Genomic DNA, 24797 nt, shown 5'->3' with positions numbered 1-24797 from the left:
AAGTAACATGCAAAACAACTGCTTGTTTATTAGTGGTGGGAGTCTCTATGTTTTTTTATGCTTGTTTGTTTTTTGGATACAGCCACTGTAGGTAGTTTGTTTTTATTTTACTTCTGAAACAGGTGAAAATAAGTTCTGAAATTGGTGCCATTTTGAGATGTAATGTAAAGCACCAGCTTCTTCCACAAGCAAAGTGTCTTCACCCTGAGCTCAGTCAGCACCCAGTGGTACTGGGTTCCCTGTTCTCCATCAGCTCTGGAGACAGCTGCTGGTGTGTCCTCTTTTTCACCTCTCCAATCACTACATGTGACTTCTAGATCCTTAAAAAAATGAAATAGTGTGAATCATTTTCTTACCAGATGAGAAACGTGTTTCCTCCTTACACAGCTGACCACAAGAAGTTGCGGTTCAACAAACACGAGGACTTTGCAGATAACAACCCTGCACTACAACCCTGTGGTTTGTGCCAGACAGCTCTCAGGGAACAGCCTGAACTGGTCAAACACTGGGAGGGGAAACTTTGAGCTCTGGACTGGTGGACTAACAGGGGCCATCTCCAAGCCTGGAGATGTGAGCTGGTGCAATGTGGAACCTCCTGCCTAGAGCACTGCTGCACTGCCTCCAGCCCTGTGCCCTTCCCCTTGTCCCTCTTCCCTGTTCTGCCAGTGGCAAGATTTCACCACACATAATAGTAGCCAAGTAAATACATTAGAAAACTTTTCAGGTTATGTAGGTTAGAGTGGGACTCGATGAAGAAAAACTAAAGTGCACACCAAAGATAGTTGCTGCTTACTTAATCTGTGTTTGGGGTTTGCACAGGCTGCTTGTTGAGCTGAGATTACTTTCTGTTCAGAGCAGATACTGATCTCTCTTTGCCACCCAACAGCCCATAGGTGGTGAGCTGTGTTGTCTGAGCATCAGCAGCTGTCAGAGCTGCAGCTGTTTGAAATATCAGGCACACAGTGCCGGGCTCTACGCTGAAGAGTGCCTAGGATTGCATGCAGATTTTGCTATGGAGTCAGGCAGTTCAGATGTATTTACGCTGAGGATAAGGCACTGAATGCTCAGAACACTGCAGTATGCAGACAGTAGTCTATCAGTTCACACAGAAACACAGATCTTAGTCACTAGGGTATGCATACCAACCACAATGTGATCTTTATTTCAGCATGTCCCTAAAAGCAGTGGTTACAGTTAGAGTTAGAGTTACTCAGGGGATTACCAAGTCCTTGTCTTCCTTCCTGGCCCTTGGAAACAGGGCAGATACTAGTGACCCCACTTCTAATGTGGCACAGGTATTGCAAACATCTGAGATAAGTCTCAAATTATGCTTGGGTTTAGTTCTCCTGTTTTAGAAATGCAACAGGATTTCTTAATATAATGCCGAATTTACCTGCTACAGGTGTGTTTATATGGAGATGCAGGGGAAGAGAGAAAGAGACTACATATACGTACAAATATATATATACAGTGTGCACTAGTTCTCATGGTGGAGTACACAATTACATTCTCTGTGATATAGTTCCTCTGGCTGTCACCTACACCTTCCCAGCTTTTTCTGCTTCCACTTCACTCTCCAGGATTTAAGCGTTGCTATGTTTTGTTGTTGATAGCAGATTTTCAGGAAGCACGTAACAAAGGACAGAGTAAGAAGTACATGGTGTACATGGTGGTGGTAGGTAGGTGACACTTCTTCACAGAGAAATAGCTGTAGAGAGAATGCTGAGGCAGTACTGAAATCACAACCAAACCTCTGTGATAACAATGCCTGCAAGTAAATACCCATTCCATATAATTTTACACCTGCATGTATTCAATGTGAGACTTCTCTATGAGTAATAGAACATACTTGTAAGTTTAAAAATAACCACTGGGAGTTTCGCCAGGGGTATTTTTAACTTCTGTCCATGTCCTAATGTAGTTCACGGTGAGGTCCTAATCAAACCTTATCTGAGCATGGCTGGGAGCATTGAGCAGGAAATGAGCAGATGGGGCAGGAATTGCTTAAGACAAGATGATCAAAAGAAATGCCCATCTAAGATAAGATGCTGATAAGAGCTGCAGGAGACAGGGGTAATAAAAGAATTAGTGTGCCAAATGCTTGAAGTGTCCTAAGTATCTGGTTTTACTCTTTTTGCTTAACATAATTACATATTTCATTTAATTAAGATTTTTTTCTCTCATTGCTCAGCGAATGCTAGCTAATCTCAGAGCTCATTCCACATCTCCTTTGGCAGTGTCAGTTGGAGACCTGGCAGTAAGGCACCAGTAGAGATATCTAGGAATGGTAAGGTGTACAAAAGGGCAAATGTAAATCTGAAATTAGAATCTTTTGAAGTAAGAGAAAATGGAGATGCACCAATGCCTTTGGTGCAGTAACTCAACTTCTGCTGCAGTGGACTATGGATAAATGGAAAATAGGTATGATTCCAGTGTCACATTTGCAGCAATGGTTTATTTTAATTTGTGTTGTTGAAGTTTACATGTCTGTACATAAAATCAGACATCTTCCCATTCATATAAAAACTGACATTCCTTAGCGGTGTCACTACTTTTTCATCTTTATTAATTACCCATGACATATATCATTGGAGCTTGAAAACACTGTTTCAAACACTACAAAACTTTCGGTTTTCTCTGAGCTGGCAAAATAAAAAGCCTCTGCAACAAAATTTCTGGCAGAAAATCCAGTAACAGTATTGTAAATGTCGGTATGAAAATCATGTCACAAAAAATGCCATCATTAGTGTCAGATGTCTAGCTTCAGATCAAATGGGGGTGCTGACACTATTCCCTTCTTTTTGTTAATATTATGTAAAGTATGTAGCTTCTGTTTTTAATTAGGCTTCTGTTTCTACATTTGCATTGCATAAATCAGAATGAAAGGATTTTTACACTTCTCTGCATGGAGAAATGAAACATTTGCTTTTCCCATCAGCCATTTTCACTATTTCTCTTGCTCTCTTTTAGTGGGATGTTCACTGAGATGTGAGTGTTGAAATGCTAGAATCCACCAGCTTGAAAGGAATATTTTTACTGTGCACTAAAGACAGGCAAGCAAAGTCTGAAGTCTGAAGAAAGGAAAAGCCTTTAGCTGCTCTTCTGGTGTTTCTGTACAAAAGCAAGATACTCATGCACATCATCTGGAGAACCAAGAATAAGAGGAACTCTCTGGTGGATGCCCTCAGGTTTCACATCCAGCACTGCCTCTGTCCCTGTAGTTGCTATCCCACCTGCCTGCTCAATGATGAAGGCCATTGGGTTGCACTCATAGAGAAGTCGGAGCTAGAAAGAAAGAGAGAACATGTAACTCTTTCGGGGAATAATTACATTACCAGAATTACCAGTGCATTACCAGAATGTAAGCTGTGAATCTGGCCAATTTTGTATGAAGTGCCTATTGACCTAAATAGCAATGTTTCTCTCTCATTAATCCTTTCTTCTTCCCTCCTTTATCTCCCTTCACAGTTTGTATTTTGACCCTGCATCCACACATCAGCACCATGGTTTCCAAGCTGACATACTCCTGTGCATCATCATTGAAACTGAGTTTTGTCAAAGATGTCAAAAGTAGCTGTTGAGCCCATAGGTGTGAGCAAAACACTGTAGCCAGCTAAGGTAATATTCCTGGGGACGGAAAGCTCTTCTAATGTATAGGCTTTATTTGTTGTCTCAAAGAGTGGGGTAATCACATTGCGTTTGGTCAGGATATTTTGGAGCTTGAAACTTGATGCTCCCAGTTTCAAATTTCAGGTTTTGGTTGCAGCTCTTCAGAAATGTGAATAGATACCGTAGCTTGAATTCATACAGATAGTAATTGTTTTCAAAGGTAACTAGAGTAATTTTATAAGCAAATTTTCACGTTTAGTATGGAGACAGGTAAGTCACAGTATTTGTTCACAACTTTAAAAATGTTACCTCTTTTTGTGCTTGTGTTCCAGTTAAATGCAAACTTATTTAGAATTTATGCCCAAATATTCTGTATTTATAAGAATATAAAGGAGAACTAGTTATTTTTTAACAAACATTGCCTCTAGTTTTAGCTGATTTTTTTCGTTGTCAGTCTGAATTTCTCCTGGGCTACACTGTTACTTTATGTTATGTTTAAAAGACTTTTTGCATGTGCAAAAGACAATGGTTTTTGAAGAAAAGGAAACGTTACAGAATGCACTTGTAGAGAGAGGAAAAGGAAAAAAAAGAATGGACATAGAACTTTGCTACCCATAGTTCCTTTATCACTGTATTTGAAATAAAACAGTGACATACCAGAAACCTAAGTAATGCATACTACCATCATTCTTATTCTTTAAAGCCCACTGAAATGCTGTTTCTGCTACAACAACCCCACCTGCCAGGTAACGTGGGTCCAACAGCCTTCATTGTTCTCCTTGGGCCAGCTTTTGAAAGAGTCATAAAAAGCAGTAGTACCAATATGGGAACATGTTGAGTTTTTTGTTTCTTCATTGTGACCACATGTCTGAAGAAAAGTGGTTTTCCTTCAGGCAATATTGTAATTGCTGTATTGTATGTTTAAATCAAATGTGCCTGGACAGACATGCAGATCTTTTCTGTTGTGTATTCTGTTGTTTTCCTGTTCTCCTCATTTCCCGGATCTCCAGGATCTGCTGTTCTTCTGGTAAATACACATTCACAAGGATGCAACAAGTAGTCCTCGGTCACTATAGATACGAGTATGCTCTGACACACGCGTAAGAGATTGGGCAAGTAGAAACCTGAGTTTTCAGTGCTAATTGTAGCAAGTTCAGTACCTTTGGAAACATCAGGCAAACAAGCCCAGCTATCTAGCACTGGGCAAAGCCCTGGAGAGCTCAGCATATCCCCTCTGGACTCTAGTTGCCAGCAAAAAGGTCAAAGGTTTCCCTCTGATCAACATTTTATTGGGTAGCTGTGGATAGGAATCTCAGTGGCTTCTATCATACTGAAATTCTTTTCATTAGAAAAACGAGTAAAGCCTTTGATTTTAGTGAAAAACATTGATCGGTCTGTAAATAAGAACAGAAAGGAACATTTCTTGCCTAAATTCACAACTGTCTAAACTTCTCTATTAAATTGAATTACTGACCAACCATTGTGTCCAATAACAATACTCTCTTTATATGGGAAATTACTATCTCCTTGTATATCTGAATGATTCCTTTCCATCTCCAGGAAAACCAGAGGTATTCATTTGACCAAGTTTACCAGAGAAGAAGTCAAATGATTTACCTTTCCTTTAGGACTCTTCTGATTTGCAGGATACATGAAGATCCCACCATACATCAATGTACGGTGAACATCAGCTACCATGGAGCCCACGTACCTGGCACCATATGGGGAACTTCCATCCTGAAAAACATACAAATGGAGCATTATATCTACCAGGCTAGACAGCTAGTAGCACAGGAGAACGTTGTTTTGTTATAAAACAGGTATCAGAGCAATAGCTTAAATAATCTGTTGTTTACTGACACTGTAAAGGTGTAAACCAGTTTGAAGTTTAGACTTCTGTGAGACAGTGATGAGATTCTAAAATAAGTGCTTTAAAGTGCTGTATTCACAGTGTGAAAACTAGGTTGTCTGTAATTTGAGTGCACAACAGCTTGGTATCAATTGCTATCCTGTGAAAATGCAAGTGGTAAAAAAAGAGAGTGAAAGCTTCCTCATGTTATCAGAACAACGTACCCATTTGACTTCTGATCTGTCACAGGTCGCTAAGCCAACGCATGAGGATGAATATCACTTTTCACCACAAGTTTAGACCTTTCCCAGAGGGCTCTCAGCCTTTTCCTTTTAGCTTATTTTCAAGTTGTGAAGATGGTCACAGCATGCACTGTGGAGTTTAGATTAGGAGATAATAGGAATTTATTCATGAATGTAGTTTTCCTTGCCCTCAGAATAGAGATTGACATTACTGAAGGAAAGGTCATTTTAGTGAGCGCAATAAAGGAAAAAATTCACACCAGTTTCAGGTTTGCTGTCCATAAAAACAAAAACAAAAACAAAACAAAACAAATAAAACCCACAAACAGTAAGATAGAAAATTCAGAAGAGAAGCAAGGTGCCTTGCACAAATAAAAGCAATGAGCTCAACTATAAGAAAAATAAAGCATCACCCTATGTTTGCAAAGGAGAAATACACAATACAGATGTAAAAAGAATAAAAGCTTTTTGAAAGCTCATATGTCAGGCAGTCCAATGGTCTTTTCATATCTTCAACAAAGCGGGGGTGGAATTTTGGCCTCCCCTAGAAAAAAGTGTATATACATGTTGAAATGCTAGAAGTTTGAAATGACCTCCATATGCTTTTTCTGTCTGGACCAGTTGTCTAATAAGAGATCTCAGTGCTTTCTACAACCAGTACTAGTTTTGGAGAAACATATGAAGTGAGAACTTGTTTAGCAGTGTCAGCTCCAAGAACCCAGATGTCACAAATTAGACAGCAAAATCATGAGGTGGCCAGGAGAGAAAAAAATTCAAGTGAGAGGAAAAGCAGAAGTAAAAGGGTAAAATACAGATAAAGGAAAACATATTTTATTTTGCACTCACTTTATCTAACTGTTCTGTATAGCTGTGAAGTTTTTATATTCACTGTCTTTTAAAATGGGAACAGATTCTCATGAATTTACAGAGTATAATGCAATACAACACTACGAATTTGAGTTCTGAGCGTCAACATGAGAGACTTAGATGTTTGTTACAGCTGGTAGTAAAACAGGAATAGAGAATTGTTCCAGCCTAGGTCATAATCCTTGTTCAGCTGTTCTTGAGCTACTTTCCTCGCTTCTTTCTTGTATAGGCAATAAAAAAGGGTATACACAGGGTAAGACACAGCTTGGAGCTTTTATATTACTTTTTGCTTAAGCCTGAGTCTTGGTCATAATACTTAAGGCATAATTGAACAGTGATTTCAAGTATTCATTCTTGAAATTTCCATGGCCTATACTCAAACAATCACATTTTCTAACAATAGCCTCTCTGCCTTGTAGTAGTTTGCACTTGTGACTTTGCCGATACGAAAGTCTGAGGCCAGACAAAAACATCTTTAGAGGTGACTTCAAGAGACCAAATGTAGTTTTGGAAAATGCACTTTTCATGGAAATACATTATTATAGTCTAAACTTCTCTTAAAAAATAATAATAATAATAATAATAAAAATTAAACAACAGCAACATCAAAGGAAGAGTACAAAGTTTCAGAAGAGGACTTCAAGAAAAGTTTGTTAAACATAACAAAAAGTCATAGGATACTGGTCACAAGCAGGGGATGCTTTAAACTGCTTTTATGTCATTATCAGATAGGGAATTTTCATCCCCCAAGCATACAGCTTAATAAGAATGAGCTGCACAACTGACCCACCCTGTGTACAAAGCATCAGACACTTTTGGGATATGCTAGATCTCCTGTTCATATGTAGGTCATTTACACAATTTATGTGTAACTGGGCAATGTAAAGTGAGGTTAATATGAGTCCACTGAGCATTTGTTTTGCTTCTTACCCTGACAGAAATTCCTTTTCTAGAAACACAGAGCTGAGACTGTACTCAGAAAAGTACAGAAGAGAAATCACTCCATTCTGGTACAGTAATTACTTGAACTGCAGACTACAACAAAATTTTCACTTCCCTTAGCATCCAGCTACCTGCTTAGGAGGAGTAAACAATCCTTTTAGTTACTAGGTATGCTACTTCTTGTTTCTCCAGTTTGGTCAATCATATATTTTTCCTACAAATGAGAAAGTAAATAGATGTTGCACAATTGTTGGCCCTTTGCCTAGGCTTTCCTCTCAAACAAAATAACAGCAAGAACGCTAGGGAAGCTCAACTAAAGATCTGAATAGTGCCAAGCAGTGTTTGCCCAGTGGGAACTTTGCAATGTTATAACTGATGTTAATGAAAGAGTTGGAGAACTTTGATGTTCCCTTCACCTGCATTTGTGGCATTTAAGGAACCTTGTTGTTGCTCTTGGTTTCATCCTTTGCATTAGGGAAAAAGTGTGGCTCATAACAGACAGATCTTGTGATTTTTTTCTCTTCACAGTGTGATGAAAGACATTTTCTCACTTCTTTATTCTACAAATATCTGAAAACTACGTTCCTCTGCAGCAGCACCTCAAGACAATGTTTTTCTTGCATAACTATGACAAGTAGGAGAGTGGATGAAGTCTTTTCTAGACTGCAGCAGCAATAGACTGCATGCTTCCCTCTACATACATTTATGGTGACAAAAACATGATGCTCTTCTTAGCTTTTTTTACATCACTTGCACACAGCTGGACTGGCTGGCAGAAGAATATTTCCTGTACTTGATGGTAAGTTTTTGATGGCAATGCCAAGATGAGTCCTTAACCAAGGAGTCTCTATAGCATGACTGTCAGTCAACATCTGCAATAAGACTCGTTCAACCTCACATGGCTCCAGGAAGTGATGGAGAACCTCTCCCATGAAGAAAGGCTGTAAATGATGGGGTTGTTTAGCCTGGAGAGAATAAGGCTGCAGTCAGGCTTTCTAACATTTTTCCAGTACTTATGGCTGGCCTACAGGAAAGATGAGGAGGGACTCTTTGTAAAGGAGTGCAGTGACAGGAAAGGGTTAACTAAAAGAGGTTGGGTTTAGATTCGTTACAACGAAGAAATTATTTAATATGAGAGTGGTGAGACACTGACACAAGCTGCCCAGAGAAACAGCAAATGCCCCATCCCTGGAGGTGTTCAAGGTCAGGTTGGATGGGGCCCTGAGCAGCCTGATGTCATGGTGGTAACCCTAGCCATGACAGGAGGTAGGAACTGTGTGGTCTCTTCCAACCTAAGCCATTCTATGATTCTAAGCTAAGATAAAAATGAAGTGGAATAACAAGGTCAGAAAATGATCACAGAATGTTTTAGAGTTCTCCTATCAGACAATCAGTGTCAACTAGGTGCTATGGCCCTAAAACCATTACTAGATGAAAGGATTGGAATGAAATCTGTGCAAAAACAATTTTTAGCACAGTGGTGCCCATTATACAGCGCAGAGGGAAAACAGAATGGGTCAAAGGGGAGAAAAGTATGAGAAACTTGTAAGGGCTGATATTGTTGCTTAGCCTCTGGGCTTACAATGGCCATAAGGCCATAGAGTGAGAGTGGTCCCCCTGGTTGAGATGTTTCCAAAACCCCACACAGTGGGAGATAGTCAGTCCTTCCTCAAGTCACAGACCTTCATGCACTGTATGTCCAGCATATACTCCCCACTGTCCTTCTGCATGCTGAAGAAAGAGAGACCCACATCAAATCTGTGCAATACTCCAGTTGGGTTATATGCTGAGGGTGCAGCACCAATGTAGCTGTAGCTGGGCTGTAGCAGCAACTTTTGGAATTACTTGTGCATTGTGGCCCATAACATCAGTGCAATGACCCTTCTCAGGCAGCCAGATTTGTGGCTTGGAGTCAGGACCTGAACTTCAGGACTTCAATAGATACGGAGAGAGAGAGAACTCAATGAGTTCTTTGCCTCAGCCTACACTGTCATTCAGGCTTCCCACACCTCTCATGACCCTGAACCTCTCAGTGAAGGTCAGGGGAGAAAAATCCCTCCCACTGTACTAGCAGTGCAAGTCTAAGACTGCCTCATGAGAATGAATATGCACGAGTCTATGGGACTGGACAGCATACATCCCAATGTCCTGAAGGAGCTGGCAAATGTGGTTGCCAAGCCACTCTCCATCATATTTGAAATGTCATGGCTGTCAGATGAAGCCCCCAATGGCTGCAAAAAGGGAAATATTACTCCCATTTTTATGAAAGAGAGAAAGGAAAACCAGAGGAACTATGGGCCAGTGAGCCTCATAGCTGTGCTTAGGAAGACTGTGGAACAGATCCTCTAGGATGATGTTAAGACCCATGTAAAATGAAGAGGTGACCCAAGACAGCTGGCACACCTGAAGTGGCAGCAGTGGGCTAAAGAAGGATAACTGATGTTGTCCACCTGGACTTATGCAAGGTCTTTAATGTGGTCTTGCACAAAATTGTTATCTCTAAATTGAAGAAATAAGGATTTGGAGTCTGGACTATTCAGTGGATTAGTTTTGGTTGTGGTTAACAGCTCAGTGTCCACATGGAGGCTGGTGATGAGTGGTGTCCTCCAAATATCCATCTTGGGACCCATATTCAGTATCTTTATCAACTACATAAATTATCAAATCTACTCAGTGAGTGCCCTCTCAGGTAGTTTGCTGATGACACCAAGCTGAGTAGTGCAGTTGGCAGAGGGAGGGATGCCATCTAAAGGATAAGCTTCCAAAGTGGGCCCACATGGATTTAAGGAGGTTCAACAAGGCCAAGTGCAAGGTGTTGCACTTTGGTCAGGGTAGTCCCAGGTATGAAAGCAAGGGTTTGGCCACATTTCCCTTGCATGTTTTCTAAGCTGGTTTCTTTTGCTCTTGTTTTTTAAATGATTTTTCATTTACAGCATAATTCCCTCCATGCAGTAGTGAACAAGCTATGAGTTTCTTAACTAAAGAGTAAGTTACAAAAGAAGTCAGGGTACTAGAAGCCAGCAGATCAGATACATACCCCAAATGGGACCAAATGTTCACAAGGGGCTGAATTCAGAGATGTCTTCAAATCCCTTCCCATTACTCTGGACTGTATGCAAGGCAGCACTAACTAGCAAACAGTATATTGAGTACAGTGCTAATATGTTCTTACCTCAGGGAATTTCTTCTTTTTTAAATATTCTGTCACTGCAGGATCAAAGTACTTCGCATAACCTTCATTGAGACTGTAAATCTTCCCTTTCTTCTTGATTTTAACATCTCTATCAACCAGAATAAATTCTCCAAGAGCCTACAGAATGACAGGGAAGATCAGTTATGAGCAAGCAGCAGAATGCTTTGTTGGCTTCCCTTGGCAGTTCTCACAGTAGCAGTGGCAGACATACTAGCACAGCTTGGCCCTTTCAGCACCAGTCTTGCGTAAATCTTCACAGTATTCAGAACAGAAAGCATGGAATCTGTTTAAACTTAATGGAAACTTGTTTCATCAGTAGCATAAGCAAAAAGCAGTTTGCCTTCAATAGCTAACTTATTTAGCAGCACCAGTCAACCCTGAAAACACACAGAATGTTTGTGTCACAGATCACAAGGTTACAAATGAATATATTATATTCTCCTTCGGTTTTTGAACTCCCCTTGACTGTCTTGTGTAAATATCTTGAAGTTCCTTCCAGAATGCCAGTTCCTTCCAGAGGCTGCTGTCTGCAGTTGGAGCACAGCCTCCACCTTCACACTATCTGACCTGTTCAGTTCTTCCTGATTCTATATAGCTTCTTTATAAAGATTAAGATTTGTTTGCAATGCACCATTTTATTAAAAACAACTTCTATATTATTGCCTAAATCTAAAGCCAGTTTTTCCAACAAGAAGTCTCCTCCACTCCTCCAGCAACATTTGTAGGGCTGAACAGCAATGAGCAGCACAAGTCTGCTTGAGTGCTTACAGTTCAGCTTTTGCAGATTGCTGGGTATGCAGTCTGGAGGATTTAGCCATAAAGCTACTTTGCACTCAGGAATTCAGGCATCACTCCACCTAGCCTCTATCAAAAAGTGTTCCCTGCCCCAGACAAAACCCTGAACATCTTGAGGTTCTATAGCAGACAAGAAGCAAAACCAAGAAAACAGCAGGAATCCTTCAAGTTGAGGCAAAAATACTGTTTGAAGTGAGTTTTTCGAAGTATTTCTCTGTGCAAACCAGCAGTCTGATTTGAATGAACAGGATCCCAAATGCTGTTTGACTTAAAATCTAACTCACAGAGCAAAGAAATCAAGCAGATGCAGTGCAGCAAACATACTCATGAATTATTAAGCATGAGTAAGATGGCAGTGTGATGCTTCAGGATGAAGGTGACAAGAGAACAGCATAGATTACCTGGGTTTCAGACACAATGAGCAACAAAATCGAGCAGACTCAACCATGGGAAGCTCTAAAAGACTGTGGCAATGTTATTAACACCAGGACTGTACCGGATCCAGCATGAAGCAGTCCACTCCTTGCCCAGTAGAGAGGGCGACCAGCGTAGCACTGCCATACAGGGCATAGCCTGCAGCAACAATATTGCGCCCAGGCTGCAAAGCGTCTTTTTCAGAGGGCTCGTCATCTGTCTCCTAAAGACACATTACCATTGGACTGGAGGTTAAATTATTGTAAGAAACAATAAGAACAACACTGAAAGAATAGCTTGGGATAGATTACTTATTTGTGTCTTACCCTTTGAAGGAATCAAAATAGAGACTGTTCTCACTAGTTCAAGGCAAGTTCAACACAAGTAAATGTGAGTGCTTGGGTAGGGCAATGTGAATTTGTCATTTCATGCATGTAATTCTATCAGTATGATATCTGCTACAAAACTGATACCTGAGCAATGCAGCCTAGTATATTAACTCAACTACTACTAATTTTCTATAAATTTAAACATAAGTAATCATACTGATATCAGTCTAAGGAGTAACTGTGAGGTGAGTGTGATAACTAATACCACACACACTACACTGCATAGAAATTGCTTCCATTAATGCAGAGTAAAAGGGCAGATGTTGCAAGGCAGTGAAGCTGAGATCATGCCTTTGTCTCTGTTGATGAAGAGACAGGTAACAGAAATGACAGTATAAGTGCTCATACATATACATAGCAGAATAAACATCTTTACATAGTAATGTATGTGCAAATATAGGTTTGCATACACAATTGCACAGAACTTTCACACGGCATTTTACTTCAGACTTTTAATCTGTCATCAGTTTCTATCTGTCATGTTGCCATTTGGTACTACAGTTATTACTGAAGAAGAACATGCCAAGCAGACCAGGGACAAAAAAAATTCTAGCTAGCTCCACAGGTGTTCCTCAGTTTAGCAGAGGTTGGTGAAAGCACATGGGAAAGCTGGCTCCAGCCTGCTCTTACTAACTACAACATGGGTTAAGAATGGTTGATACTGATGCTTCCTAAAGAGTTTGTCATTTGTGATGGAGTTTCTGTGGAGGTTTTGACACTCGTTAACTGGGAATTAAAATGAGAATCTGCTCAGACCCTTTATTATTGAGATGCTGATTTAGCACTTTATCATTTCAAATTCATTCAGTTTCTCAGTGTTTGCATGGGCTTAATTAGATTGAGTAGCAGATAAATAGAAATAGCAGGCCTAGCAAAAAAGATCTTGTTAAAATATAAAAACAACAGGAGAATGTTTTGTGCAGAAAATCAAATATTTGATAAATAACAAGTTGATTATTTAAAAAATCACGAATGTCTACCAGAGTTATTTCCAAAGAAAAACAGCCTCCCACACCAACAAAAAGAAACATTTTCTGCTCTGACAAGAAACTCTCCAACAGGTCCCAGTAAACTGAAAGCGTTGGGGTAACCTTGGAGTCCTGTTCACCACAGGATACTACATCTATAGGAAAGCAGACATATGTGGCATCAGAAGTACATCTTTCAAAATGTCTGAGGACAGTGATTTATCTCCAAAATATTTTTATTTTCAATTGAAAGACTGAATTGAAAGTTGAAATAATTTGTTACTTTATTCTATTGACCTTGTAGCTACATTTTGCTTACAATTATTTTTAATACTATTTTGTCAGATCTTCTCTTAAAAAAAAAATCAACTAGTTGCCAATTAGATCTTCATGAAATACAAAATGTAAAAATACACCTGGTATGAAGTCTTTTAGAATTATTCTGTGCAAAACTGCTTATTCAGAAAGTTATACACATGTAATGAAGTTTAAAAGTCTGTCTGTATGTATCAGACCTGGGAATATTGACTACTATTTACTATTTGACTAGTTGCTAACCATTTGCCAAACAATTCTTTCTAAGAACCAACTATTAAAGCCTTCATAGCATCTTCTCTTTCAAAACTATATCCCCCTCGCACACACATCTCAACCTTAATGACACCGGATGTTGATAGTAGATGGATTGTTTGCAACATTATATGCAGAATTAAACTTACATTTACACAACCAGTTGCAAACATACTACGCTTTTTATAGTCTTTTTTGTATGCTTTCCTCATTTAAAAAAATATAGTTTTATATAAACAGGTCAAAGACTTTTGTTTTATAGAACATGATGTATAAATAGCTTCCAGAAGGAAGGAAAACAGTTCAATCTCAAACAAACATTTTGCAGAGCTTGTTGGAATGTAAAAAAGCTACTGATCAGCTGGTATTTCACTGTTAGCACTGCAGGAGCTTTGTCCTGCCAAGTGCCATGCTCTGTGAAACAAACTGGAGATTTACGCTCACTCTGATAGCTGATGAATGTTGTCACTTCTTTCTGGTGCACAGACGGTTTTCCTTTCTGCTGTGTTTTAAGTATGAGATGGAGATAATGAAATTTCTTTATAAGTCTTTATCCAAATGACTGAAATAGACATTGTCTTTTATTACAAGCTCTTTCACAGCCATTTTAGCTCCTTGTTGTCGTGAAGCAGATGAAAGATAGAGGCTTCTAGGTACCCACAGATGATATCTGAATCTGAATTTTTTTTACATGTAAGATTTGCCAAAACACATGATTTGCCCTCAGTAGCACAGGGAGCAGGTTTGGGAAGCCATGGTTTCCAGATCTGTATTCATTCATGTGCTTAATGAATATACTTTTACTCTGAATCTTTACACCTTCCCCATGAGGGACAACATGAAGTGGTAGGCAGCAAGGAGGAGCAAGGAAAGAACTGTCCTCATGAAATGGAGAAGGGAAGAAAAGCCATCTGTTGCACTGGGCATTGTTACAAATTAAAATCAAAATTTGACAAAGAAGTAGAGCTTCATAGTCTGTATGCTGACAGTTAATTGAGAATTGTATGGTTAGTTCAGTAGCATGAAAAAAAATACAGAAGGAATCCGGGGAAAAGTACTTTCTTACCACCACATCCTGACACTCCACCTCAGCACCAGCGAATGACTGCCAAGGTCTTACCTCTTACCTGACTTATTCTGTGTGAACCTGTCAGCTCCACCATTCTGAATTTTCTCATCATTTTATCAATGACATGCCTGATTCAGAATGTAAAATCCAAGTGGAAAATGAAATAAGTCTAAGACGGAATTTATTTCCTGGTGATTTCTCTAAGAAACAAACACAATGCTCTTCTGGCAGGAGGTGGTAGTACCTGGGGTTGCTTAAATGGGTAATCATTTTCAGATTTGAAGTGTATTGTCCAAGTCTGATCTTTATAGAAAAGAGTTGATAATCCTCAAGCTAATATTTCAGTTCTAATATCCTCAAGCTAATAAGTCATGAGTGTGTCCCTTTGGAAATGGAGTTAAGGTTTTAACATGGGAATACCAACAATGCAATTGACTGAGAACTGCACTAAATATCAAAGGTGCCAAGGGTCATCCACTGGAATTAGAATTATTCTAGCTTTTCCAAAACAGCCTTCATGTGCTTTAAACAGATTGAGATAAACTTACAGTTTCTTTATTAAATGATTCTCTTTCCATGGGATAAACATTTCTACAGTAATAACTAATAAAGCTCTTATAATTATTTACTTATTTTAAAAAGTTAAATAGTCTTGAAGTTAATAATGTTGCTCTAAAATTGTCTAATTTGAGAGAAAGGCACATTAATTACCATCTACTTCAGAAACAGCAGTCTTCCACCCAATGGAAGTCCATGGATGCAGTGTTGTTTCTTACATCTTCTAACATAGTAAGTTTTTCCTGCTACCAAAGAACTATGCTTCATCACAGCAGCAGTATTTTCATTTGGATATAATAATTTATACCAAACAGCTAATTTTTTTTCTTTCTTAAGTCCTGAACTGTATCCACCCACATTGAAGAAAAAACAAAACTAAAAAAAAAAAAAGGAATATAGGTATTTATAACAAATGGATTAATACGTAACAGAATAATGGCAAATACGGAAAGATCAGAAAATGAATAGAAGACCTTAGCATTTGGGAAGGACTCAAGTTCTTTAGGAAACATTTCTGTTCTGCACAGAAGCCTAGGGAAGGCTGGGCAGCCAACAGTTCTAACGTGTCTCAACAGGTGAGCTAAAGCTTACAAAGGAGTCCAGTCTGTATTTCAACCTGCCATGCTGCATGAATCACATGAAGCATTTGCTTTCATATTTTTGCAGAGCAACCTAAACATGCTTCCAAACAGGAAGCTAATGTTTAGTGTTTGTGAAACAGTGCTTTCAACAGCTACTGCCTACCTTAATGTAGGAAAGCACTGCAGTGTTTTTAGCAGTCTTTACAGGAATAATGGAAAGACTGAGGGTCCTTCTGCATGCCATCAGGACATGTGGCATGGATTTCCAAGCTCTTTCCTGCAGAAAGGGGCATGTCAGAAGCCATACAGGACATGTTGTTTCAGAATCTGTGGGGTATGCTGGCACTGACCATGGATATCATGGCCAGTCATATGCCAGCATTTTGCATGTGCCATGACCCTGTTGAGGCTTTATCATGACTATTTGGTTTATCATCAGATGTCTGCTCAATGGCAATGATGGCTTTGCCTACCAAAATGTAAAAGCCAAAGACTGTCTGGAAAATGATGAGTTAAAAGATGAGAGATGATTTTAAAAGCACATCTTTATACTTTTGAAGTGTCATGTCTGAGCCTGCAAGCAGTTCTTTGTAGTCATGAGAACTGCAAATGTTTCTTCAAAATAATGATGGCTGAGGGTCTCCTGTAGTCATACGACTGTGAGCTCAGACTTTAAGCAAAACACCAACTGCTGGGAGATTAGCAGTCAAGTCATAAGACTCAGTATGACTGTAGCTATTAGCATATATTAATTGGGTATGCAGTTGCTGTTCTGTGCAACTCTGTGGAAGGGAAGCTGTTGGCCAGGCCCTGTCATCTTAGGTGACAGCTTCCTTTGTACTCCAATGCTAGCATCTGCATAAACGCCCATCTTCAACCAGCATGGAAATGTGCACCAGGAGGCCACTGCAGCACTAGCAGTGATTTGGCACAGGCACGGCCTTAACCCTCACTGGTCAGAATCCAGTATGACAAACACCAACTGGTAGACTTGAGTGACCCTTCAGCCCTCCTGCTGTGAGATGATCTACCCCAACTGCCTGATGGTGGGATGGTCTTATTTAGGTGCCTGTCTCTGTTACCCAGAAAAGTCTGAGAGTCCCTTTCCAGGGAATTCAGAAAGTTCTTCATCATGGGTGAACCTCATGTTCTACCCCTTCTGCTCCTTGCAGAGCCCCTTGATCCTTTATGTGTAGGATAAAGGATAAAGGATCACATAAAGGATCAAGGATGGAAACTGATACACATTGATACATCCAAGCCATTTTGCTTTTGCCAAGAAAACTCTGCCACATGTGTTCTGTTTGTTCTCTTACCTTTTTGTAGATAGCGAATATTGTTCCTATGGGTGCCAAGCAGTCTATATTGGATGAGCCATCCAGAGGGTCGAAGCATACCACATATTTACCCTGAAATAGAAAAGGCAAGGGAGCATTAAATGTTGTCCTGTCCAGTTGTCTTGCACTGCTATTTTCCTTCACTTGCTGACTCTCACATCCATGTTTGCATGCAGCCGTACAGACATATAAGGCCCAGCAGAGAGGGCTGGCCCATGGACTCAGCTGGCTCTGCAGCACCATGCCTCCTCTGCCAGGGATATGGGAGAGTGCACTGCTGCTCACACAGCACAGTCTGCTGGCAGAAAGAGCAGTCCTCTGTATCCAGGTCATGTGAGAAATCTGAAAGCAGAGGAGACAAGCTGTTCTGGAAGCCAGCATCTTGCTTGAATAGATGTGCTTTGATCTGTTACATTCGGAACCAAAGGACTTGTTGATAACGTGTGGTTTGAGGACAGAAGAAAAAAGCCATGAGGAAGATCGTCAGTTACACCAGCGAGAGCAGAATAGGATCCCTCCTGAGGGGATCCTATGTGATCCCTGTGAAGCAGTCAGGTGCTTCCTCCAGCCCTGTAATGCAAAATGCAGCCATGACGGCCTCGGCTTCCCCACCCACTTTATCTCGCCTAAATATTAATGTAATCCAAAACTGTAACACCGGCACCCAGGTAATATATAGACGGGAGTTGGGTGTGTGAACAACTCTGAAATAATTTCCCCCCTCCTCCAAGCTTTAATAACAGTTTTTCTCTCCACAGAGCGTTCAGCCGCCGAAATCGCGCCGCCCGCCCGAGGTACTGACACAAAGCAGCAGCGCCGCAGGTGCTCCCAGCTCTCGGCGAAGGGGCGGCCCGGCCCTCTCCCAGAAGCACTAGTGCCCCCTGCCGCCGCCCGGCTCCCTCAGCACCCACCCGCTTCTCCTTAGGGGTGATGAGGGCGTCCTTGTTCTCCTCCGTCACCAGCACGCAGGTGCTGTAGGAGGACTGCAGCATGTTGATCACCAAGGAGTTGGACAAGACGTCTAGCTTCTTCACCTCGTCCCCAGTCACGTTCACGGTGCCTGCTATGCCGAACCTGGGAAGAAGGGAAAACGTCTGAAGGGGATTTTTAGAGAATCACAGGTAAGGGTAGATCTGTCCTCTCACCTTCGCTCTAACGTTTGTATTCAAACCATCAAGGTGCACTGGGAGGTGGTTACTGCTGCTAGAAACGGTATGTCTGAACAAAGGAAAGACTATGGCATCGTTTTTGGGGCATTGCTGGTGTCCCTTTTCTCCCCTCTAGATGCTCTTGAAGCCAGGAGCAGAGTCCCCAGCTCTGCTGGCAGCTGTCAGGTTTGCCTGCAGCCCCACGAGGGGCCAGCAGCAGCTCTGAGGGCAGAGAAGGGACACTCACTGTTGGTCCCACCTGCTGCTTATGCAGCTGTGCAAGGCTCCTGAAAGCCCTTCACCCCTCAGTCTCCATTCAGCCCTAAAACCAGAAGCTTCAGGGAGAGCTCCAGACCATTCTAAGCCATGCCTCTAGACTTAGTCACTGACTAAGTCTCTTATTCTCCCATAATGTATAAAGAAGCATTTGTTGGCTAGATTAGGATGATGCTTCCATTCTACATCCTGATTTTATCTATATACTGATTATGCAGAATACAGTAATACATATGTACGTCTGAAATTTATATCTATGTCTGAAACAAAAAGAACTTTTAACCTGATGTGCTGAATCAGGGTAGCTCAGAAATATAAAGGAAATCCAGATGGCATTTTTATTCACCATGAAAAAGAAAAAAGGAGGGGGAGAAGGGCTGTTAATTAATCCTGTTGAGTAAGGTCAGCATCAGCATTAGCTGTTGGGGACAAGTTTTTTCCTTCATTAAAAGCCAAAAGCTGCTTGAGCTTTCCAGAGGTATTGAGCGTTGCAGGTATTACCATTTTGGAACTGGAAAGGAATGTGATTTTCAGGGCATGCTAAGCATCCGATCTCCAATTACCATGTTTCCAGGCAGGTTCCCAAACCAAGTTTATAGTTTTGTAAAGTCCTTCATCTTTGAAAGGCAAATTTGTTAAAAACTCATGCTGAGATATCTGACTGACATCAAAGAGGTCACTTCCCATTCTCCTGTTTGGAGAAGCAAGAAAAAATAAGAGCACTCTAGCTGCATTTTTCTCTAATGTTAAGATCCTAGGTCTTGCTTATGGGAAGAAGGCACAGATGAATGGAAAACAGTCACTGTGGTTGAAAGTTTTGCAACAGAAATTTCTAAAATTTCATGGCTGCAATTCAAATGGTATATGTTATTCATCTGTTTGTTTGGATATTTTAAATATTTCTTTGTCATTACTTGAAAGCTTCTGTTAATAGAAAAAAACGTTAGCTTATTGATACAACGGATGTTTGCCTTCTAAAGGGAGATTCCTGTAGCACTGTCTGTGTCCTGTGTGCAAGGGGACTATTCTACTTCTAGTCTATTAAACAGTGGTTCTCTCCACGGAGAAGCTGTATGTTGAAAGATAGGAATTAGGTAGAAGCAATACTTCCTCTAAATCAGAACAGCTCAGATTCACCTAATAGAGGCAAAGTATAGTTTACCGTTTAAATAGCAGAGGAGCCTGAGGCTACTGCTGACTTTCAGTGTAACTTGTGTCCTCTCTACAAATTACAGTCCACACCTGTGAGGTAACTGTGGCAGTACTGAGACACTGAATTTTTGGTTGGCAGAGATCACTGAGAACTCAGCAGAAGTATAAAGAGCCCAGGGTGCTATATGCTGCGGTGTTACCGCTGGGGGAAAAGATAAAGGGGTAAATTACAAGCATCATCTGTTTTACACAGCTGTCTTCCACGTCTTCTTTATGCATGCATGCATGCATACATGCACACACAGGGATGTATACAAATATATATTTCACTACATAAGCAATAATTGAATATTTTAAGTACAGTATTTTATTTTAGCTGGACTTTCCAGCTCCCTGAGCTGCTTCTGAGAGATCACTGATAAAAGGCTGACACTGAGGTCATTCTTACCTGGCTGTATGAAGAACAGCTCAATTCATTGCAAGTTTTGATAAGGCAAATCTTTATTTGATTTCCTAAATGACTACATGCCAAATTATTCCATTTGTTTTTGATATAGGACTTTTTAGGACTCCCTACATATAACCCTGGTACTACTCAAGAAAGAAAGGGAACATACCCATGTGTGACAGCACTTCTCACAGAGCTGTTGTTTTAGAGCTTTACTTACACTGTGGTCAGGTGGAACACTATTGTCTCAACACAGAAGAAGCCCTGGCTGGCACTGCTCAGCACTGTGCTTGGCTGCCAGCGGAAACAGTGCAGTGTGGTGTTCTGCACATTCACAATAAACTTAGAAATACATCAGCACCGACATTTACAAGGTATAATGAAGAGAACAGCAAGGTCCTGACCCATACTGCAGAAAGGCAGCCAGCCTAAGTGTTTATCTTGCACTTAATGTTAAAGTGCTCCAAAACGAGAGATCTCCTGCTTACTAGTCCTAGCAACCCGTGCCCTGACCTCCTTCGCGCAATCACTTGGAAAACACTGCCCTCTTCCCAGCCTCGCGGTGCAAGCAGCTGCCTCTTCACCTCCTCCTCCTCCTCCCCATACACCTAAGTAGGACTCACATGTGGGCAAGGCCTGCCTTTCTGACTGCGGAGGAAATGGCCTTTATGGCAGTCAGCATGGAGTTGAGCAGCTGTGTCAGCTCCCCGGTGGCTCCCTTGACTCGTCGTCCCTTCTCCATGACAAACCGTGTGAGAGTCAGCATGTCTGTTTCAAAGGGGACTTTGTCCGACATTTTTGCTGGATACCAGTGCTTCTATCTTCTTGGCTGGACTGGGTGCTTTCTAGCCGTGTTGAGATACCCAGCAGCAGTCTATTTTGAGGGGAAGCTCCTGGCTGTGCTACCAGTCTTAGTTTATTCAAATGTTTCTGTGACCATGTGATGGGGTCCCAAAATAGCTGTGCCTGGGCTGGCTCCATGCTTCTTCAGACAGCCACTGCTCTGCTGTCTTCCACACACCCCCCTTCCTGGCATACAGCTCTCACAACGCAAGCCTGTGGTACATTGGCTGCTCTTGGCAAAGGCTCTCACAAGCCTTGTGGCTGAACACAGTCCTCCTGCAGCAATAGTCTTAGAGTTGCAAAGCAAGACAAGCCCTGCACAATTTGCAGAGTCCCAGCAGCAGAGGGCTGACAACCAGAAGCTCTCTCATCACCCTGTCTCCTATCTGGCCATCCTTTCCCGGCCCTCCACAAAGCTGGCAGTGGGGCATGGCACTTTCCAAGGCAAAATACTGCTCTGCGGCTGAAGCCAGAAGGCCATTTATCCACCTACCACAGACATTTGGAAGTTAATCTAAATTACATGGAAAAATGGTTCAGCCAGGTCTAAGCCTTGGGTACTCCAAGAAGTTTTGCATGATGAACTACAGAATGAAAGCACTGAGCATGTAAATATGCGTATATTAAAGGTGCTTTTTATAGTAGTTGCAGTACCATTTTAATGACTTAATTCTCAGTCTAGGCTGCTTCTAATGTTATACAGTTTACATAAATGAAAAACTCTGAGTGAGTTATGGCTTGATGCTTCCTAAGTAATCATCCCTTCATTAATCAACAAATGATACTTACCTGATTTTATCTTGTCTCTGTCATAATTACATGGTTCTGTGATTCAGTGCAAATGTAGATATGTCTCACTTTGCATAATTCTGCCATCATTTTCTTGCAAGCAACAAACCTGGAACACATGGCACTAGTATGAAGACGGGTAGAAGTGCAGTGCATTAGGCGCATGCTATCATCTGGTGCACTGGAATTACAGCTCCCAATTGCAGTTCTATTCTCTCACTTAGAGGAGGTAATCAGAACAATCATGTATTGCAGTCTTCATTTTGACTTATTGGTAGCAGTCTCTTATTTTTAAGATGAAGGTCTAGAAAGCCTACAACAAAATTAGAAAATCTGAAGGTAAAACACAAAGTTGCAATGAGGTTAATTTTTATCAGTCATTGAAACCAAATTACTGGGCTAGAATCATACTAGAAAAGAAGAAATTTAATTTATCAACAGAACTTGTATTTAGCCTTATTTTTGTTTGTAGGAGCTACAGCTGTAGGCCAAGAGTTCTGACATCCCTTTGCATTCCTTTTTTAACTTCAGTATTTCTCACTATTTTCCTAAATGTCTCTCTTTCCCCATCTGTGATACATCTGAATGCAAAGATTTTCTACTTTGGAGGTCAGCAGATCCAGTCCCGGGATCACATCCTGGCAGGTTGGAAGATCTCCAAAGAAGGTTCCTCGGCCTCTCTGGGCAATTTGTGCCAGTGCTGTGTTGCTGTGTCACTGAACAGTAAATAAGTTTTTCTTCATGCTCAGCTTAAACTTGTTCCTGTTTGTGCACATTGCCTCTTGCTCTGTCACTGGGCAACTCTCAGGGTAAGGAGGACTGGTGAGCAGGACCTCTCAGATAGAGTAGCAGGCAGATTCCATCCTCAAAAACAAAAAGGTGGGAAATGAAAATTATCTGGAACATTTTCTATTTTCTGTGATCTAGTTAAAAGTCTGTTAGGCCGTTCACGTATTCTAGAACACCTTTTGCCAGGACAGGAGCCTTTCTTTCTTTCAAGAGACTTTGAGCAAAAACAAAAAAAGTTATATTTACAGAGCTGTGGGATAGATCACGGTGAAGCTATGAATAAAAGAAGGGAAAGATTCACATCAGATGTGTAAACAAATCTGCTGGTTTAAAATACAACCATTACATTCTGCAAGTTATTTCATCATCATTATGGTTCTCAGCATGAGGAGTACTAAAATGCACTTAATGCAAAATCTCTTTCCTGTGTAGCACTGTGGTCCTCATCAACTTAGCAAATAAAATTTGTCAACGGTGTGGGCGTCTGTGTACTATGGCTTCTAACATTTGTCAAAAACATCACGTGTAGACCTTCTTTGTATTGATTCCAAGTGATCTTGCACACTGGTCAAAAAGACAAAGTTCAGAACCACTTCTAAAGTTTGTTTTGGAGTTAGCAGTTCAAAGAGTGTTCAAAGGTCATTGTTTCCCTTGTTAGTTCTTTTTTTTTTTTTTTTTTTTCCTTTTTTTTTTTTTTTTTAACTGAAAACTTCCCAAATGCTTTCTACAGCTGTGGGTAGTTCTTAGTAAGTTTAGAACACCTTAAGGTACAGCTTGAACAACATTTCTTTAGTAAGAAATGTGGTTATATAAATATGTAAGAATCCTCTAAATGATAAAAAGCCCTACTGTTAATCTATATGAAATATTATTATTTAATAGGTGGAAGAGAAACAAATAAGATTGTTTTTAAAGTGTGTGTCAATAAAGTGGATTGTAATAGGACAGAAAGGATACTAAAAATAAAGCAACTTAATTTGATGGGTCTGCAGATCTATCTCCTAATACAGTGATTATACAAGAGTTCCTGAAGCTGATTCCCACTGCCATTGGTGTATAGGGTATCCCTGCACCGTAAAGGTGACACCTCTTCTAACTGCTCATAAATGTTAGTTGCTTGGAGGGTGCTGCCTGAAATTAGAGCTGGTGACCTTTCACCAAATGCCATAGTTCAGCATCTGAGCAGGGCCAGAGGTAGTGCAGGAGCTGAAGATGGATGCCCTGCCAAAGCAAGCCCTTCTGCACAGCTCTCATACACCAGGATAGCCCTGCAAAGGAAATGTGAATGAGCTGATGGAGGAGTTCTCCCTGAAAGTGGCTGCGTGGGAGCTCTTCCTATCATGGGTACATATATTACAGATAGAAAGAAAGAAACAACTCACTACAAAGCACTCACTACAAAATGTCAACCCACAGGGAAAAAAAAAAACAAAAACACGAAACACTGGAAAATGTCTTGGTAAACACAGGCAGTATTGCTTTTCTTTCTATAACCTTTCCCTGTTGCCAGTATGTTATCTTAAAAATAGATGTATGCAGCCCAAGGATTCTTGAAGGGGCTGAGGGTGGAATACAGCTGAGGAGTTACTATCGATGTTTGAAATGGCTTGCTGTTGGGTGCTGTCTATCTTAAAAGTTGGGCAATGGGCTGGTGAGACACTGTAGTCCAGACTGATCTGTGGAAAGTGGGGGAAAAAAAAAACAACCAAAAACTGTAAGGGCTCCCAGCTCTCTTGTTATTAGAGTCCAATTAATGAAATAAATGAAAGTATCCAGTTATGGCTCTGAGAACAAATTGAATTAAAACCTTAAGGGTCTAAATAAATTGTGCAGTGTAGAAACAGTCACATGCTTTGCGCTAGGAGCAGCATCCAAAACATCAGCGGAGTCCTTCCCAGCACCATGCCTGCTGTGGCTGATTTGGTGAGCAAGAGGCCTTTTAGAGCTAATGAGCTAATGCTAGAGCCAG

The 24797-nt window shown here is 40.8% G+C and overlaps 1 protein-coding gene across 1 annotated transcript; it reads right to left on the bottom strand.

Annotated features, from left to right (window-relative positions):
- Positions 1-3090: 3090 nt before the first annotated feature.
- LOC306957069 (fructose-1,6-bisphosphatase isozyme 2) lies at positions 3091-21203 on the bottom strand (the record flags this gene model as incomplete). The annotated part of the gene is made up of 7 exons (XM_079548432.1): positions 3091-3285; positions 5227-5346; positions 10682-10819; positions 11994-12134; positions 17363-17455; positions 18295-18457; positions 21031-21203. The coding sequence occupies 7 exons, from the start codon at positions 21201-21203 to the stop codon at positions 3091-3093; spliced, it is 1023 nt and encodes a 340-aa protein (XP_079404558.1).
- Between the last annotated feature and the right edge of the window lie 3594 nt (positions 21204-24797).

Source organism: Tetrao urogallus (genome assembly GCF_951394365.1).
Source record: "Tetrao urogallus genome assembly, chromosome: Z".
In the NCBI taxonomy this organism is placed as follows: domain Eukaryota; kingdom Metazoa; phylum Chordata; class Aves; order Galliformes; family Phasianidae; genus Tetrao; species Tetrao urogallus.
This window is presented reverse-complemented; position numbering and strand designations above follow the sequence as displayed.